Source organism: Engystomops pustulosus, chromosome 1 (genome assembly GCF_040894005.1).
Source record: "Engystomops pustulosus chromosome 1, aEngPut4.maternal, whole genome shotgun sequence".
NCBI classification, from domain to species: Eukaryota; Metazoa; Chordata; class Amphibia; order Anura; family Leptodactylidae; genus Engystomops; species Engystomops pustulosus.
In genome coordinates, this window is record NC_092411.1 from 32,513,156 (window position 1) to 32,532,583 (window position 19,428).

General features: G+C 40.2%; 1 protein-coding gene across 2 annotated transcripts in view; it reads right to left on the minus strand.

Moving 5' to 3' along the window:
- The window catches only part of ADAMTS6 (ADAM metallopeptidase with thrombospondin type 1 motif 6), a 182,143-nt gene that overhangs the window by 78,333 nt on the left and 84,382 nt on the right, over positions 1-19,428 (minus strand). For both annotated transcript variants that reach the window (XM_072137189.1, XM_072137179.1), the window contains exons 9-10: positions 18,575-18,680; positions 66-212 (exon numbers count right to left, since the gene is read on the minus strand). In XM_072137189.1, the coding sequence (XP_071993290.1) occupies positions 66-212; positions 18,575-18,680 (253 nt within the window). The remainder of the gene's footprint in view (positions 1-65; positions 213-18,574; positions 18,681-19,428) is intronic.

Here is a 19,428-nt window from a genome sequence, read left to right on the forward strand (position 1 = left end):
TTCTAAGAAATTGTGATTGATAAGATTAAAAAAAAAATACATAAAGAAAAGCAAACAGTACTCACTCTAGAAAGCTGGTGATGTATTCCCTGCTACATGCCGACCAGGAGAAAGGGTTTGTGTTTGACGTAATGTGAGCTGCCATTAACTTTGCTGCTTCGTGACCTTTGGTCCCACATGAGTTTCCAATTCCATCATGATTCATGCCAAAACTAGAACATATGAGGAAGAAAACATGTGGAGATAAGCTGGTGTACTGTATAAAAAAGTATGACAAGACCATAAAAAAGAACCTCAAACCAGAAGCTGATAGTAATTATTTTCATCCCTCTTAAATTGTAAGTACAGGCGATCCCCTACTTAAGAACACCCGACTTACAGACAACCCCTAGTTACAAACCTCTGGATGTTGGTAATTTACTGTACTTTAGCTCTAGACTACAATAAGCAGCTATAACAGTTATCAAACTTTATTGTAAATCCTGGTTTTTATGACAATCCAACATTTTTAAAATCCAATTGTCATAGAAACCAAAAGAAATTTGGCTGGGGTTACAATTATAAAATGTACAGTTTCAACTCAAATACAAATTCAACTTAAGAACAAACCTACAGAACCTATCTTGTACGTAATCCGGGGACTGCCTGTACTCAGTAACCAGCCTAAAGTGGGGAGTCAGCATTGTGGGAAGTCTCACTAGGCCAGAGACATACGATGTGCCATTCCCGATGTCCAACAAAAGAAGAGAAGATCGTGGCGTAAAAGTGATGTTTCAGTAAAAAGCTTAATTTAAAAAAAAAACAAACCAGGTAGATTCGTAAATTTTGATGTTTCGGCTATGTATGTCCCTGGCTTGTCGGAGGTCCTATAAAATCTAATCAAAGGGTACGAAAGCTTAAAGTGTAACCGTCATTTCAAAAAACTTTTGATGTTGTAGGGCAGGTAATAGGGCAGGTAATTTTAAGCCCTTTTGCAATTGGATTAGTTACCCGAATCTTGCTCCTCCCTCTTGTATCCTGCAGACTTCCCCTAGATGTCAGCAATCTCACATATGTCTGTTACTATGGACATTCCGTCTTCAGAAAGGAAGAGAGACTATGGAGGGAGAGACACGCCCCCATCTCTCTCCCTGCAATCAGCTGATCACCTCATGTCTCACTGCTCCCAGCAGTCATGTGCAGGGAGAAGCCCCACTAATGTAGTGACCAAACACCTACACTTATCTCTCCTCAGCTTTCCCTACACTTGTGTATAAGCAAATAATCCACACAGACAGAAACTGAAGCCCCCCCACTGCCCCCCATCACCTCACACTCCACAGGGAGTGGCAGGAGACACTCTCCAAGTCTTCAAGCTGTGCCCTCATGTGCTGTGCTGGAGTGTTACATAGATAGATAGATAGATAGATAGATATGATATAGATAGGAGATATAATGATATGAGATAGATAGATACCGCGTATACTATGAACACTCATTCATGGAATAATACACTGTTCACTGTATTCCTAGAACCTAGAGTCTTGCTCCTCCCTTCAGGCCCTGCACAAGGTATAATTCAATGATTCAGCTTTGAATGGGGTTAATCCAGGGAATCATTAATGCACAATATTAAAAAAAAAAACTAAAAAAACTTCCTAATATGTGTTCAATTTACCTGCCTGTGGTTTCTTCTTGTGGTCCTTGGATATGTGATACAGGAAGAGTGTCACTAGCTATGACATCATGTCTCCTCATGTAACACATAAGACATGGATGGAGCCGTTTTACTCCTTCCAGTGATAGATAACTACAGACACATTACTGCAGGGGCGGGTTACATGGTAATTGCCCCTTGCCTTCATGTGCCCTGTGTTGTCAGAACCAGATGGATGGAGATATTCAAAATGGTTGTGCTTCGCTTGGCTTCTGACTGCAATAATTTGCCTAGACTGGGATGGGAAGGGACTGATGGTAGAGATGCAGGGAGGACCCGAGATGGAGAGAGCGAGGCGGCCATGTTATGAACAGTCTCTGTTTCGACCCAGAGGTTTGGCAGTGGCAATAGTAAAAGAATTGGGCTCCCTACAAGAGCAGGCATAGCTTGGAAAAGACAGGTTCAACTGGGTTTCAAAAAAAGTTAAAACGTTACTACAAATATGGTTGACATTGGCATTGGTCAAACAGGTACTTCACGTTATGAAGGGTCTGAAGCAAAAATGGTGACAGAATGACGGGTTTAAGTTTTCTTTGCGAACAGGCAACATGCAGAAGATGTAAGAGTAAAATGTCACCTTTTTCACAAGTTATGTCTTAAGTTTAAAAAAAAAAAAATCAATCACCCAGGTTGTGGACAGAACACATTATGATGAACATCCAGAGCTTGATTATTTCTCCGTACCAGACAAAACAGAAAGCTGCAGTCATAACATCCTGTGGCTCTGCCATACCAAGAAGGCAGACAGCTCGAGATATTCAAGACGCAAGACAGATTCTATCTTTGTGCCCACATCAGTAATTCCTCCATCAAACCTATAATTATCAAGGGGTGAACCGCATCTTCTTGTGGGTCCAGACTGTCATGTCACGCTGAACTCTAAATGTTAGTGGAACAGGAACAACTGTATGTCTGTGTGATGTACAGTGTGCGGCCTGCAGCTCAAATGCAGGTGTCACTGAAAAATTCCACAAAAATACCAACATTTGGGTAGACATACTTGGCATGCCTAAAATACACCAGAAAATGAGAACCTTCTAAGAGGAGACTGCTGAAAATAATATAGATGAATATATACCATATATGTGCTAAAAACCCAAACTTGGTCTAATACTCGAGTAAAAAAAATATAGGTTTTATCAGGTTTTTGTGGTTATATTAGGGGCTTCGGCTTTTACTCGAGTATATACGGTATATACATATATATAGATGGCAATTTATCATGTGTCGGTGTATGGTGGAGGCCACTGCCCTGGATACATCAAGAAGCTTAGGCCTTGATAAATGTCCCTAATACAGGCTTTTTGTTCTTTTTATTAGGTTTTTTCACCATAGTATACTAGAGCAGCCAGATTCACTTCCAAGTGTAATGCCAGACACAACAAATAGAAAATAGGGGGCCCTCCTTTAGAACAAAATAAATACAACCCCTTGTTCTAATCTCAGGCAACTCTATTAAAAGAGACTGTCTAGAGCAGTGGTTCTCAACCTGTGGGTCGGGACCCCAGCGGGGGTCGAACGACCAAAACCGGGGGTCGCCTAAAGCCATCGGAGCCGAAATTTTACTGTGTTTTTACTGCGAGTTGCATGGTTTGGGGTCACCACAGCATGAGGAACTGTATTGCGGGGTCACAGCATTAGAAAGGTTGAGAACCACTGGTCTAGAGTGACACATATATAGGTTGCATGACGGAACGTGTTAGTGTGCCCCCAACATCCGATCACCAGTGCCCAGAACGAGGCCCTTTCACATGGCAAAGCTTTCCATATTGAACATTCCCAACACCCTTGTCTCTGCTCTTAGAGACCACTCTAGCATACGATCAGGAGACCACTAGTGAGCGCACTTTCCGCAGCATTTGATATCGTGGTACACCAGCTGCTCCTCTGGATGCTTTTCTCGAAGGACACTGTACTATCTTGGTTTTCTATCTATCTCTCTGATCGTACTTTAAGTGCCTCCTTTTCTGGATCTCTCTCTTCTCCTCTTCCTCTCACTGTCGGGGTTTCTCAGGGCTGAGTCCTAGGTCCTCTTCTCTTTTCAATCTATACAGCCCCCATTGAACAAACCATCAGGAGATTTGGTTTGCGGTATAATCTTTATGCTGATGATACTCAGCTATATACTTTTGCATGTAACTTCACCCCTGCCTTACTTCAGAACACTAGTGACTGTCTAACATCATGTTCTCTCATCTTTAAATGTAATCTTTCCATAATGGAACTTCTTGTCTTTCCACCATCTACCAACTGACCCAACCTTGACATCTCCATCTGTTTCTGTGGGATCATCTTAACCCGAGGCTGCTGTCTTGGGGCTGCACTGGACTTGGACCTTTCCTTAGCACTTTATATTTAATCTCTTGCTCGCTCTTGCTGCATGCATCTCAGAAACATCTCTAGAATCTGCCTATTTCTTACATTGAAAACCTCTAAAATGCTAATGGTCACTCTCATCTAGACTCCTGTAACTTCCTACTAGTCGTTTGTCCACTTACTAAACTCTCTCCTCAACAATCTATTCTTAATGCAGCAGCCAGGCTTGTCTTTCAGAGCAAATGCTAAACGGATTCCTCCAGTCTATGTGAGTCAATGCACTGGCTGCCCGTCTCCTTCCAGATACAGTTTAAAATAATCAGCATCATCCAGAAAGCTCTGCATCATGCTGCATCTCCATACCTCTCCTCTCTCATCTCATTATAATCGCCCAACCCGTGCTCTTCGATCTACTAGTTATCTTAAATTATTCTCTTCCCTTATTTGAACCTTCCACTTACATCTCCAGGACTTCTCCTGAGCTGCACCAATTCTCTGGAATGCCTTTCCCCAGAATAAAACCCATCTCTTTAGGCAGCCTATCACACTTGCCAACTTCATGAAACTTCGACTCTCTCTTTACTAACCGATCCTGTAACCCCCTCCCATCTGTTATTGGGCAAACACCAGTTGCCAAGCTACAGATTTCTCTGTAGCCCCATTGACCTTGGACTTTGTATAAAAGATGATGACTGGTTCAAGCAGCAGCATTTTTATTTATTACATTTTTACTCTGTCCATTTATAAAGAATGGCTGGGTAATTATACAAGCTCTTATACCTCTTGTGTCACCTCTTCACACTCATAGACTGCAAGCTCTTGAAAGCAGGGTCCTCATTTCATTTGCCAATAATCGTAAAATAATAATTTAATAATAAAAAATAATGTCTCATTTTATATGTATATGTTCCCCATAATCTGTAAAGCGCTATGGAATTTGATGGTGCTATTTAAAAGATTAAAGATTATTACAGTATTATTCTATTATTTATCTGGATGTCCTGTCATATCCTAGATTATACAGACCCACTGATTTAAGCAGACACTGTGTATTGCTTTAGGGGGGCTTCTGGCCTCTCTCCAAAACTCCTTAGGTGGCCAGGCAGGGGGAAAATAAAAAAAATAAATATACTCAACCTACCGGCTTCTCTGTTTAAGCATCATTGCCAACATTTCTCTGTCTACCCTACCAGCCAGAGCAGACAGACCAAAGCTCTTGGTCCTGTGACTGTTGAAGCTACCGAAGGGCTGCATTGGTCCTATGATCCCCTGACTACAGGAAAATTAATAAAACAGGCACCAGAATATTGGTTTTGTCCATGTGCTGTTTTCCAATGGACCCATGCACCTTTTGGGCACCTGTGTATAACATAGAAGAAATGGAATGGGTACAGGAAATCAACCAAGATTATTAGGGGACTGGGGGACTACAATACAATGATAGATAATTAACCTTGGGTTTATTCAGCTTAGAAGAAAAAGACGGTTGAGGGGAGACCTCATTGCAATATACAGATATCTGAATGGGCAGTACATGATTTTCTCAAAAGATCTTTTTATACCTAAGCCAGGACAAGGGGGCATTCTCTATGGGTAGAGGAGAGGCAGTTCTAACATCACCATAGACAGGGGGCATCCTCGACGCCAAGAGGAGAGGCGGTACTACCATCACCATAGACAGGGGACATCCTCTACACCTAGAGAAGAGGAGCATCTACCATCACCATAGACAGGGGGCATCCTCTACCTCTACACCTAGAGGAGAGGAGGTTCTACCAACACCATAGGCATGGGGCATCCTCTACACCTAGAGAAGAGGAGCTTCTACCATCACCATAGACAGGGGGCATCCTCTACACCTAGAGAAGAGGAGCTTCTACCATCACCATAGACAGGGGGCATCCTCTACACCTAGAGGAGAGGTGGTTCTACCATCACCATAGACAGGGGGCATCCTCTACACCTAGAGGAGAGGAGGCTCTACCATCACCATAGACAGGGGGCATCCTTTACACCTAGAGGAGAGGAGGCTCTACCATCACCATAGACAGGGGGCATCCTTTACACCTAGAGGAGAGGAGGTTCTACCATCACCATAGACAAGGGGCATCCTCTACACCTAGAGGAAAGGTGGTTCTACCATCACCATAGACAGTGACTCTTTACTGTAAGAGCAGTGAGATTGCGGTACTCTCTGGAGGTCTGGATGCCTTTCTTGAAAACAAAAATATCATGGGCTACGAGGAAAAAAAGCATTTGTTTAATCTTAAAGGTTGAACTTGATGGAACTGTGTCTTTTTCCAACTTTACTTACTATGAAGCTGTTGACATCATTTGACAGCCTTCCATTTTTTAAGGCGGAACAGCAAAAGAAGAGCATACGTTAGTGTGCATGTACCCATACATACACAGTTTTTTTTTTCACAGTTTACAATTGGTTGCTACAATCCCAGCACTTTCTCATCTATTTATTGCCATGACAATCTTTTAAACATATGAATTATTTTGAGCAGACACCCCTTGAAAACAAATGTATTGAAATAGTAATTAAATAAAAAAATTAGGAAAAAAACCCTTTCTCCAATAAAAGCAGCCACATGTCATGTATGTCAGCATCCGGGAATACACGATTCACATCAGATGAGTTACACACTGGAGGCACAACGTGGTTATTACTCTAATTACAATTGTTTGGTTTATTAGTACATAGCTTTATGAACTGAAAAACTCATAAAGAAACAGCCCAGGTCACTGATTTCCCGACAGACAGTAGCAGGAGACATTTCATCCTAAATCCAAGTTATTTATTTTTTTTTTTTTGTAAAATCTTGGAAAATATTTATGTGAATGTGCTCCAGGCCTGACCTAATCCTCCTCCACCTTTGACCCTATTTCAACCACACTCTAACCTCATTTACTTCCAAAGAACAACAATGTATCAGTAAATCTCATCATTTATTTTAACCACACTCTGGTTAGTAGAAGCAACACTAAATGAAAACAAAAAAAAACCCTCTACGTGCAGTCAGAGAACATAGCAGGGCTGATTCTAACAAGGTTATTTGAGATTCTGCTAAAGACCAGAACATGGAGGCCTGAGCTGCACTTAAGGAACGTGTCAGTCCTTTAGGAATTTAGAAGGCATTTTATTGCATCAGGAGTCTTTAAAGCAATATTTCATCTTAGCCAAAATAATTTAGTCTAAGATTAACACTGACGAATTTGTGTATGCATGTGTTTTTTCTCTTCTGGCTTTTCCAGACAAGCCATTCACTCAAGTGACATTTCATAAAAGAATTTCGGCTTACGAAGCACAATGTGTATTGTACAGATGCTTTTTTTTTTTTATCGTTGTAAGAATTACAATTTAACGCAAAGAACAAATGCCAAAGGTTAAAGATGGTGCAGTAGATGCAAGAGACTATGCAGAAGATGCATTATAAAAGAATAATAAATAACAATAATAGTAAAAGGTTCTATATATGATGGCGGCATCAAAGGGGTTGACTCCAAGCAATTTTGCCTGTGGATAAGCAGTCAAGAAAACTTTTGGACAACCCCCAACTTCAATCAATATTGGTTTAAAGAAACGTTTAGGGTATTGGACCCAATATCTATACTCTACTCCATCTTTCATTACCGGGGTTCTTAAAGAAAATCTACTATCAAAATCAGCCTATGAAGGGTAATGCCCCCCAATGCTCTTCTGGTTCATTAGCATAATTTTAAAAGTTGATTTTAGAAAGAAGGAGGCCATAGATAACACATATAAGAAGATTACCATAGACACAAAATGAGCCATGTTTCCAGTCCTCGGAAACACCAGAGGGAGTATTGAATATTGTTGTCATCCAATCACTGAACTGCGACAATTGTTTAAAAAGCATAAAACAGAAGAACAAGTCATGCACAATTTGTAAATTATTCAAGGCCATAAAGTAACAGTGAGACAACGGTCTTACTGCAGAATTCCATGGTCTAACCAATGGCAGTGTAAGGCTTTGTAGTAATTTACTCAAAAATTATTTTGGGTTTTCATCTAAAATACTGTTTCTATTATATAATAGAGCATCTATTGCATTTAGAAGGAACACAATAAAATCGGAACCAGGGAGAACCTTTTATATGAAAGGTGACAGTGTTATAGTAACTGTGCCTCCTACATACGATCAGTTGAAGCCCATGGAAACAGCACACCATATACAGAACAGAAGTATTTCCATTATGCCAAAATCAGGTGCATTTGACCTTAGCGTGTAAAAATCTTTTTATTTTGAGGGCAGATTTCTCCTCTTTTAATGTAAAGGGTGAGAAAAGCACCAACATCTGCCACCAAATCTACATCAAAATCCATGTGCAACATTCATAATCGTGTCATCGCTTATTCACGTAAATTTATTTTTTTCTATTTTCCATCGATCATAATGATCGCATCTCTGGAATCACCATAGCTAAAAAAAAATGAATATAAAAAAAATTCTAAATAGAGAAAATTATGTAAAAAACCCTATTTTACTATTTTACTGATATCTAAATAACATCTCTATGTTTGTGAAACACCAATGAGAAACCAAGCATCTGCCAGAAATATCTGATGCTGACCATGGTCCCACTGAATACCGACTAATCATATATATATATGAAACAGGAAGACCAGATTTAGAGAGCAGTTTCGGGTTCCATAGTGACCCACCTTCTTAAGATAGACCGCCTCGGTGAAGTATTAATAGAACTTTTGGCTGTATAGGGTATTCATTTAGCATCTCAAAAATTCTACCTTGAGAAGTCGACTTCTCATGCGATGCGAAGACACAATTCTCACAATTTAATACAAACTGAACCACATCACAGAAACCAAAACTGTTTTTCTAAGCTTCACATTTATGACATTTCAGCCTACTTAGGCAATAAATCATAATGGCTGAAAACCCAAAGAAGTATTCTGTTCACATTTACAGAAGTAGAATGTTTTTATAACAGAAACAGACACGAGACATAATAATCAAATTCACCGCGTAAGTAGATGGACGGGCAAGTGGTAATTATTCGCACAAGCAAGAAAGTGTACGGCTGGCCGTCTGGAAGGTGAAAAAGGGCAAGTAATACAACATACAGAGATATGTGGATGCTTTTATATTTTTTACTGCACCAATATACAGCCATGAGGGTTGTAACTACCAAGGATCCTAATAATAGCTCACAAAATTCTTCTCTTAATTTTACATTTTATTCTATAACCAGCTTGTTTAATAGAAAAATTTGGGCAAACAGGAAAAAAAAATACTACAGTATCAGGACAGATCAACACTATCTACTTTAAAAACTTACATTCATATTACCTTTTTATGGATAAGTTGCATATACACCAGAAAAGCTCTTGGTATATATGTTGAACATGGAGGCCTCCTTTTTGCCTCAACAAAAGCAAACAAGTTAAGTCATTCCATTGATGTAAACGCTCAGTGGAGGCATTAGAGGCAATGGGAGAAGGATGCAACAGTAATGCATCCATCCCTGGACTCCGCTGCAGTCAATCACTGGCAGCTGCCAATGTTCACTCCTCCTCCTGTTTTCAGGTAGGAGGGGTGGAACAGGAGAACGCCTCCCAATTTATGAGCATACAGAGGGGTTACATCCAAGCCCTCCATTGAAATAAAAAGCTGGTGGGGATCTGTCTAGTGCATACTTCTTCCGGTGACCTGGGTACGAGGCCATAGACAAAGACCATGTTTGCAAAAGTATGGAGACTAAAATGCAATATCTAGTTTTAATAGACTTTTCCATACTAGTTAAGCAAGGGAGCGTGTCTAAGGTGGAAAGGAGGCGTGGCTTAAAATACAACAATGTGCACTAGATCTGTTCCAAAATTGTTAGAGCGAAATTCTGGCAAATCACACATATGTGGTTAGACCAGAAAGTTGGACCATACATCATTAATAATAATGTATAAAACTCTGACCGATTTTTTGAAGAACACAACCATTTGTGACTTTATTGTACAGTTGTGACTTTATTGTACACTATATTAACTATTGTACTATTTTACTGATATCAAAATAACATCTCTATGTTTGTGAAACACCAAAAATATAATAGTTAATGCTTATTATATGTGGGTATATGGTAGAAACGATCAGACCATCTAGGGTTAATGTACCTTTTGGGTACACCTCCGTTCCCTAGAACTGATAAAACATAATAAACAGTAAAAATCACAGACACAATAGGTTACGGCGAGTCCCACGTCCTAAAATGCCCAATCTATCAAAATAGAAAAACGGTTATTCCCGGCGTTGACCCCCATAAGGGAAAATAGCGCACAAATGTCGGAAATGAGACTTTTCACCATTTTACTTCACATAAAAAATGGAGTAAAAAGTGATCAAAATGTCGCACTGTCCTCAAAAAGGTAGCAATGAAAACGTCGGGAAGTCCAATGAAGGTGCGTCTGCCGACCCTTAGTAAATAAGCCCTGTGGATTTTTGAAGGTGGAGAGCAAGAAAAGAGCAAAAAAATCCTGCGTCTTTAAGGGATTAAATACTTGTGCAAGCTGTTTTATCCTAGAAGAATGTGCACAGTTCGAGAAAAGTGCGATGCAAAGCCCTTAGTAAATGTGCCCCAATGAGATTTTCTGGATTTGTTGTCTTATTTTGTCTCATAGTTGATGTCAGTTACACGCCTCTCACATCTTTTCAAGTGGGAAAAAACTTGCACAATCCCCCACCCCTGGTAACGCCCCACAGAGCACGTCTGGCTCATTAGCATAATTATAAAAGTTGATTTTAGAAGGAAGGAGGCCATGGATAAGGAATATAAGAAGATTACCACAGTCACGGTGCCTGGATCTATGTGTAAGTGTCCCTGGTTTATCATGATGGTAGATTTATTTTGTTTTTGATTTCTGTATATGAAGCGGCTTGCAGGCAGCCTCCTGACACTACCTGCACACTGCTTTATCATTAGAATGAATAATATAACTTGTGCACAAGCATCTTCAGCGGTCACGCATGGCAATTAGCATGTCATAGTTTTGCAGTGAAGTAGAAAAATTTTGAATTTTTTTTTTTCTAATATGGTTTTATTTTGTGCTTGTTCTCTTAATATATTATTTGGTGTGAGGGCCCTGCACAATGTATACAAATTTCTCTCTATTTAACAGACATAACCATTAGCTGCCAAGAATAACATTACACCCACAGTGTCTGCATCATGCTCCAGTTTTCACTGGACACCCAGTGGACCCTCTAACATTAACACCTCCCAACTCTGAGCTAACGACTCTCTAATTCCTGTGTGTTGTCTTACTTTGCCATCTGATCTCATTTAGTGATTCTTTGACAGCTTCCTGTGTGGTACTCCTTTCAGTGTCAGACAGGCCCTACAAACCACCGCAAGCTCATTTCCAAATGTACCTTTTTACTAGAACGTCTGCTGCCCTATAATGCGCTTTTTCTCCCGTACAGCCGCGATGACAGTGCTGCAATTGTGTCAGGCGCTTCGGGAGAACAATATCGCAAACCCCTCTAATATGAATGTAAAACAACCCACATGTCACAGCCTGCTCTTCCCCCAGGAATTTTCTTACTCTGCAGGCATATGTTTCAACTGAGCATTAATCAATCTAATGTACTGTAGCAGGACGGAGAACAAGCAAAGTAACAGAACTCAGACTGTTATAGGGGGAAAAAAAAACCCCGGAAAATACTATAAAAAACACAAACCGTAACAAAAAGTTTTTTTTTTAATTAACTGGTAACTAAAAGTCCAGCCAGGGTAAAATTCTGCACATGATGAGGTCCAAATAAAAAAAAATAATAATAAAAAAGAGGAGTTAATGATTTTTCTTTAAGATGTTACAGATTAGAATAAAGATGAAAGACTTATGTTTAACATGAAGACTTTCTTTATCTGTCATTATGGTTTTCGATGGGCAATTAAAATGTTTGGCTGCCTGTGAATTTTTGAAATGTTATCCAGAAAAAAAAATGGACGAGTGTGTGTGTGTTTAGATTAATAGAGGAAATCTATCTATTAAGTTGATACACCAGCATGACTCACATGTCCATCTTAGGACCCCAAATCCTGAACGGTCTATATCTTCTTTATATATGAGCTCTTTCGATCAAAAAACCCCCAAGCTTTAAATTTGTTAATGAGGCACAAGTGCTTCAGGGGGCGTCACCAAAGCTCCTCTGGGCTCCAGTTTCACTGGCTAATATACACCGCCCATTCACTCCTCCTTCCTCATCTGGAACTTCCCTTAGAGCAGTGATGGGAACCTTTCAGAGACCGATTGCCCAAACTTCAACGCAAAAACCATTTATTTGTTGCAAGGTGCCAACATGAAAATCAAAGTCTGAAATCTTCATGCTCCCTGCCCCACAGCTTTCAACGGTCTGAAGGAAGAGAAATTCAGATAGCTATAGGAGCTTCCCTCGAGAGGCCCCATACAGGAAAAATCATGGGGCCCAGATCAGGAGCTCTAATATTACCAATGATAATCTTACCCTTTCAACTTGTTTTCTCTTTTCCTGCAGGTAGGTCCTGGGCTGCAAGAGGATCCCTTAAGATCTGTCTGGCAAACTGAGTGGTCACTTAGAGGGCTTTGAGTGCCACCTCTGACACACGTGCCATAGAGCCAGTGACATCAGCCACTTCTCTTGAAATCTTGGGCATGCGATCTTCATAGCGCAGCCGCCTGCTGCTCAATGAGACTGCACAACCATATAGCGCATACACTGGATTGTAGATGTACATATACATATTTTTCTTAAAATTTAACGATTTGAATGAATAAGCCCATAAATGAAGAAGATAAAGGTAGTTCAAGAATCTCAGTGCTCAGATAGAGCGAATGAGTGATGGATGGTGGTTTATCAAGTCAAAAATGTCATGATATGCTTCCTTATTGCCCGGCCGCTATAGAAACTTTCTCATCCCTTTCCTCATCACATCTTCTAGATACACCTTCCTCATCTCCCTACCCACATGCTGTGTGACGTTTTTATATGGTTATTTACCTTTTCAGCTAAATTCATTTGCTACTACTCTTCAAGATGGCCGCCCTTTCAAAAGACTTCATCTCCCATAATCCCTCTGTTCCGAACAACTACCACGGAGAGGAACGAGCGGTCACAAGAGGGGATATGGAATAAGCTCACCAGGCAGGCATACCGGTCATTACTAGTGGAATCAATAAGTAAGGAAAGCATTTGCTTGAGAACGGACCAGAAATAATAAATAAGGGAAATTTTAGGGAGGAGAAGATAATGAGGCAGATTTACTTACCCGGTCCGTTCGCGATCCAGCGGCGCGTTCTCTGTGCTGGATTCGGGTCCGGCCGGGATTCATCAAGGTAGTTCCTCCGCCGTCCACCATAGGTAGCTGCTGCGCTGAAAAGCATCTGAACGCACTGGAGTTCACCGGGCTGGACCAAGTGAAGGCAAGCGCGTCCCAAGCGACATTTCTTTTTTTAAATGCGGCGGTTTTTCCGAATCCGTCGGGGTTTCGCTCGGCCACGCCCCCCGAATTCCGTTGCGTGCATGCCGGCGCCGATGCGACACAATCCGATCGCGTGCGCCAAAATCCCAGGGCAATACAGGGGAAATCGGCGCAAATCGGAAATATTCGGGCCCTTAGTAAATGACCCCCAATGTATTAGAGCAGCAATCGTTATCACTAGACAAACCCACCTTTTGAGTACCTAACATCTTTTTGTCTTCCCTGAAATTCTGTTTTGTATCATAAAAAAGCAACAAATGTTTTGCAAGTTAACAATGCAGAACACATGGTGCTTGTTACCGATCACAAGCGTTTCAGTGGAAACGCATATGTGATTGGGCCTCCCTCAAAACGCAATTAAAGTGCTGTGTGTGAACATAGCTTTACTGAAGTGGAATTTTGTACTTAACTTTTTCAAAATTTTGCATATAATAATAATGACCAAGCATGGTAGGGGGGATATTTATCATCAAGTTTCTGAGGTAAACCTGTTCTAGCGGCCCATGGAAACCAATCAGAGCTCAGCTTTAATTTTACAAACAGCTGTGAAAATAAAAGCTGAGCTCTGATTGGTTTCCATGGGCATCTAGAACAGTTCTGCTCTAAGAGACTTATGATAAATCTCCCCCGGTAAACACATGCACTTTTCCATCCACTTTTAAAACTGTCAGAATTTTAGAGTAAGAGAGTAGAGTAAGATTTACGTCTCCAATTGTATCTACTTGTTCTTTTGAAGTAGTAGTAATATTTGTATGTGTGATTTACATTCTGGAGCTTTTCCACTCTATGGAAAGTTGTGAAAATTTACACATTTTTAGACAAGAATAATGTGAGTGACACCTCTGACACCCCGGGGTAAACTGCAAAAAGGGAAGCATTTTCTACAGTAAAGTAAATTCTTGAACAAGAGGTCATGAACTTAAAGCTGCAGGGGGCGATATGGGAGAAAAAAGCAAAGCAACCCTACAACGTAGAAACACCAATAGTGCTGGAATGTAGAAGAGAGTCCAAAAGTCAAAGTGGGGAAGTGTCAAATTGTCTGATGATTGGGTCAATTAACGGGTGAAGAATTCGTAAAAAAATCTTGTTCCCGATAAATAACCCCTTTATATGTCCTTGTGATTGTCTGACTAAGGAGCTTGTTTATTGTCTCTAGGTTATGTACGGAATAAAAGGTACAGAGTTCATACAGAGCGACCCTCACCTCTCCGACATCTTTGATAATTTGCAGTGCACTTACAAATTATGAATGAGATGAAGTAACAAGTATTTGCCTTCTAAACACCACAGAATGCATAGTACGTGTAGTATTATCATAGGTGTTTTTGTCAAAGGGATTGTGCAATATTTTGGGCCAGTTTTTTCAGTTTGCAACTGTTTATATTTATGTTCAGAGAAAAAAGGACCGGATCCTGAGTGAGCAGAGGATGAATAGGCGGGGTATTCAATGTGCTCCCTTCTTTCATATAAAATGGCCTGTATTAAAGATGATACTTGTGAAGAAACACTTCTGGAAGGGAGGCATTCTGTACTGGAATGCAAATTTCTTTTGCCATTTCTTAATAATAATAATAATTCTTTATTTATATAGCGCACACAGATTACGCAGCGCTGCACAAGCATGTCAAATTGGTCCCTGTCCCCAATGGGGCTCACAATCTAAACAACCTAACAGTATGCTTTGAAGTGTGGGAGGAAACCGGAGGAGCCGGAGGAAACCCACACAAACATGGAGAGAACATACAAACTCTTTGCAGATGTTGACCTGGGTGGGATTCGAACCCAGGACCCCAGTGCTGCAAGGCAGATGTGCTACTCACGCAGCCACCGTGCCGCCCTAAATCTGAGCTGAAAATTGTGCTCCCTCCTATCTCTGCTCATTAATTACAGGAAGCCAGGAGCTCAGATGCAAGTCAGCTCTGCCCTGTCTACAGTCTGTCTCTCATGTTCGCACACACACAGTCCAGCTCCTCTCCCTGCATAATAAGGAATCCAGTATTCATAGAGTATCATCCACCAGAGATGTATGCTTTGCAGAAGTACATGCACCCTCTGCATCTGAACCTGATGAAATAATGCTGTACATATTAATAACATATTTTGGTAAAAGTTACAACTTATTAAAAAAAAATGTAATTGAAAAAAAATGACAAAAACGCTTATTTTTTGACATTTGTTGTCAATTAAAGCTTTTCCAGAGATAATGTAATTTAGAGAAGTGCACAGCGGAACGTCAAAAATTAAGGCACCAATGACCATCTCACATGTCGTAATTTTTTGCTGTATGTGTCAATAAGTACACAAATCAACCCTAACAATGTATGAGCCCTGACACTGCGGTGTCATACGATGTGGTTATGCTGAAGCAAGGAGCCAAGTGATGTTACAGAGCCCCGAGACTGGAAAACAAATCTTTGCAGCTGTATCAACATTCTTATAAAGAGGAATATTATTTTATCAAATGGCCCGGCTTGTCACTAATAATTAAAAATGAGGAGAGGAAATTGTGAAGAACAGCTTGCCTTTCATAGGCAGGTAGAGCCGGCGCAGCAGTCGATAGGTAGAGGAAATACTTTGGACATTTGTAATCCAGACACTACATGTAAAGAGCAAAAAGTAATAATTAGTCTCCTCGTGATTGATGCCATAAATGTAATGTCCTCTGTTAAAAGAGCCCTCAGACTCCATAGATGAAGTCTCTTTGATTTATAGGAGTTTCTGCAGTAAAGAAGTAACATAATAAATGGGAATTCTATTTAATGTTTTCCTACGTACGTGATTTCTTATTCCAATAAATGACTTGTGCAACTTGGTGAAAATTAAGGGATTGCCCATCAAAAAAACAACATCTGCCACTTGAAAGCCAATGACTCTTAGAACAGTCAGCCCATCAGTTCATGGAAAATGTAAGATAACAGAGAGGCCATGAAATGCTGCTCATATAATATTCAAAAAATAAAATATATTTATTGCAACTGCATAAAATTACAAAATTGCATCTGTATAGTTTTGGCATTGTTACATCAAAAAACCATAAAAAAGCCCTAATTGGTCAAGGAGAACGTCAAAACGGAAGGATTCCTCATGTTCGTAACTACTCAATTATAAGCCAGAATGGGGAGCTGGTTACCCATTGCACAATTAATTCTGTATAAAATATTACCCTTCCTTATAAAGCCACCCACAACATTCACCCCCACATTTCTCTGACCTAATCAGCCAATACTGGCCCACAAGTGATCTCTAATCTTCACAAGGCCTTCTGCTTTGCTCTCCCATTATCCGCTCTTCTGATAACTATGGCCAGGACTTCTGCTGTGCAAACCCCGTTATATAGAACTCTAAGCGAAACCCAAAATATGTCAGTCCTACGGCGACCGGCTCATCTGCCTCCCATCTTCTCCTCGCAGCCCTGTGCTCACCAGGGATGTGGTCCAGGCCAGCACACAGCCATCTAAATGTACCCTTATCCACTACAGAAATACAGGACTGGAGAAATTATAAGTTTATGTGCAAGGGGCTTTACCGTATGTCTGGTGAAGGTGGCACACAACAAAGGGAAGTAGTGTCGGACCGACCCTCCAGAGAACCAGAGCAGCCTCCAGTGGGCCCAGGATCTAACCTAATACAGGACCCTAGAGGTACAGCAGAAGACAACCCAATTTAAAAGCTAGTAGGGTTTATTGCCTAGTGGAAAATGAAGGGTGATCCACCACAAACATTTTATCTATTAGGCCTAAAAAAAACATTCCGACACTGCAGGGATTGTTTCTTTGTTGGTTTTTTTAAACCATGTTATAATAAGGGTGCGTTCACACGTTCAGCTTTTCAGATGCCATTTTTGAAGCCAAGAGCAGGGGTGAATAATAAAGGGTTCTTACATATGATTAAGAGAAGCCGTTTCTCCTCTTTTTTTCCCTCCACTCCTGGTTTGGACATCAAAAACTGCTTCTGAAAAACTGTGTGAAGCACCCTAAGGGAAGAGTCTGAGGTGTCGGTACAAAACCAATGTACGCCGGTACCTTCTGCTGGGATGTTGTACATCATTCAACTCTAGATTATACAGTATGCTGTTCTAAGGCTCTGCTAGTGCAAGACATTAGCTATATTAGTTATAATCTCTTAAATAAATATACATCTTGATAATTCTTTAATAACTTTAGGATTATTCTCATAGTTTGACCACATTGCATTATCCGTTTAATGGTTGAATCGTTGATGACTCTTTCACAGGGCCGGCATTAGGGGGCAGCAAACTGGGCATTTGCCCAGGGCCCCCTGACTAAAAGGAACTCCCTAAATGTGGCATTTTGTGGGCAGAGGATGTATTGCTCCTTAATCTCTATTTCATATCTATATATCTGTCCATTGAACTATTTATCTATGTATTTTATTGTCTATTTATCTATATTTCATCTATCTATTAATCATTCTTCTATCTCTCTTCTACTGTATCTATTTCCTATCATCTATATAGCTATATCTCTTATCTATCTTCTAACATCTATCTATATATTATCTACTTTATTTTTCTACATATAGAAATCAAATCATCTTTCATATAATCTTCCTATCACCGGTCTATCTCCTATAAAATTCTCCTACAGCCCCATATTACAGATACTTACCTGCTACTGTTTGTAAACGACAAAGTGTTATTATTGTGCAGGGGTAAAGGAGCCTCTTACTTAATGTGACTGTTCATAAAATAGTTTGATTTTGGGCCCCACTTTTAGTTTTGCCCGGGGCCCCACTTTGTCTAAAACCGGCCCCGATTCCCCCACCAGAGTTTAAAAACTCAGTATGGAATGGAAATAATTTTAAGAAGCCCAAAATTTTTTTTTAGGAAACTTTCCCTTTAAGAACGGGGTGTATTTAAGTGCACAATTAGTGATCCCGCCAGGAGTGTGGTGGTTGTTACAGATACTACTCTAAGGACACTGACAGTGAAGTGCAGAGCAATGAATACGCTGGAAATGGAAGTCATTCTCTGGAACAATGTAAAACACATTGCATAATAACATATTTTGACTTTTTTTTTTTTAGTTTCCCCCAACTCACTTGTGACCAATCTCATGTGCAATGGTAAATGCAGAACCCAAGCCAATGTCTTCATTAATGCTGCAACTCCGCTCCGGCTCACACATTCCAGCCACCGAGGCCAAGCCTAAATAAACAGAAGGAGACACAAAGGGTCAGGCCAAGGTGTTTCAGTCTTATAAATGCCTGGATTCTTTTTAATAACCTCCACATATAGAAGGAGCAGTTGGCAAAAGGTTAACTTTCGAGCCATTTACAAAATCACTGGGGGGAATTTCACTTTGCAGGCTAGACATTAATATTTTTTGAACTGCAGTCAGTGCTGGAAAATGTCTAGACTAGGGGTTAGATTTATAAATTTTACTTCTGGTAACTTGGGACCACCTAGTAACTTGAGCCAGGAGAGGGAATTCAACAAAGTATTTCTGCTTTAACATTCTTGAGGCAGCAGAAAGAGAAGAAGAAGAAAAAAAGGATCCACACTATTTTTCTAGTTTTTCAGTTTAAGTTTAGAGTATTCAGAAGAAAATTGCAGAATTGTATATACCATAAAAAAACCCACAAAAATAATAAAAATATTGCCTACAGTAAGAAAAAAAAAATCTCACACAGACTCTTATTAGGCTCTGGTGTTTTTTTTTTTGTTTTAAAAATTTGACACAAATTTGAATACAGGCGGTCCCCTACTTAAGAACACTCGACTTACACACGACTCCTAGTTACAATCGGACCTCTGGATATTGGTAATTTATTGTACTTTAGTCCCAGGCTACAATGATCAGCTCTAACAGTTATCACAGGTGTCTGTAATGAAGCTTTAGTGTTAATCCTGGTTCTTATGACAACCCAACATTTTTAAAATCCAATTGTCACAG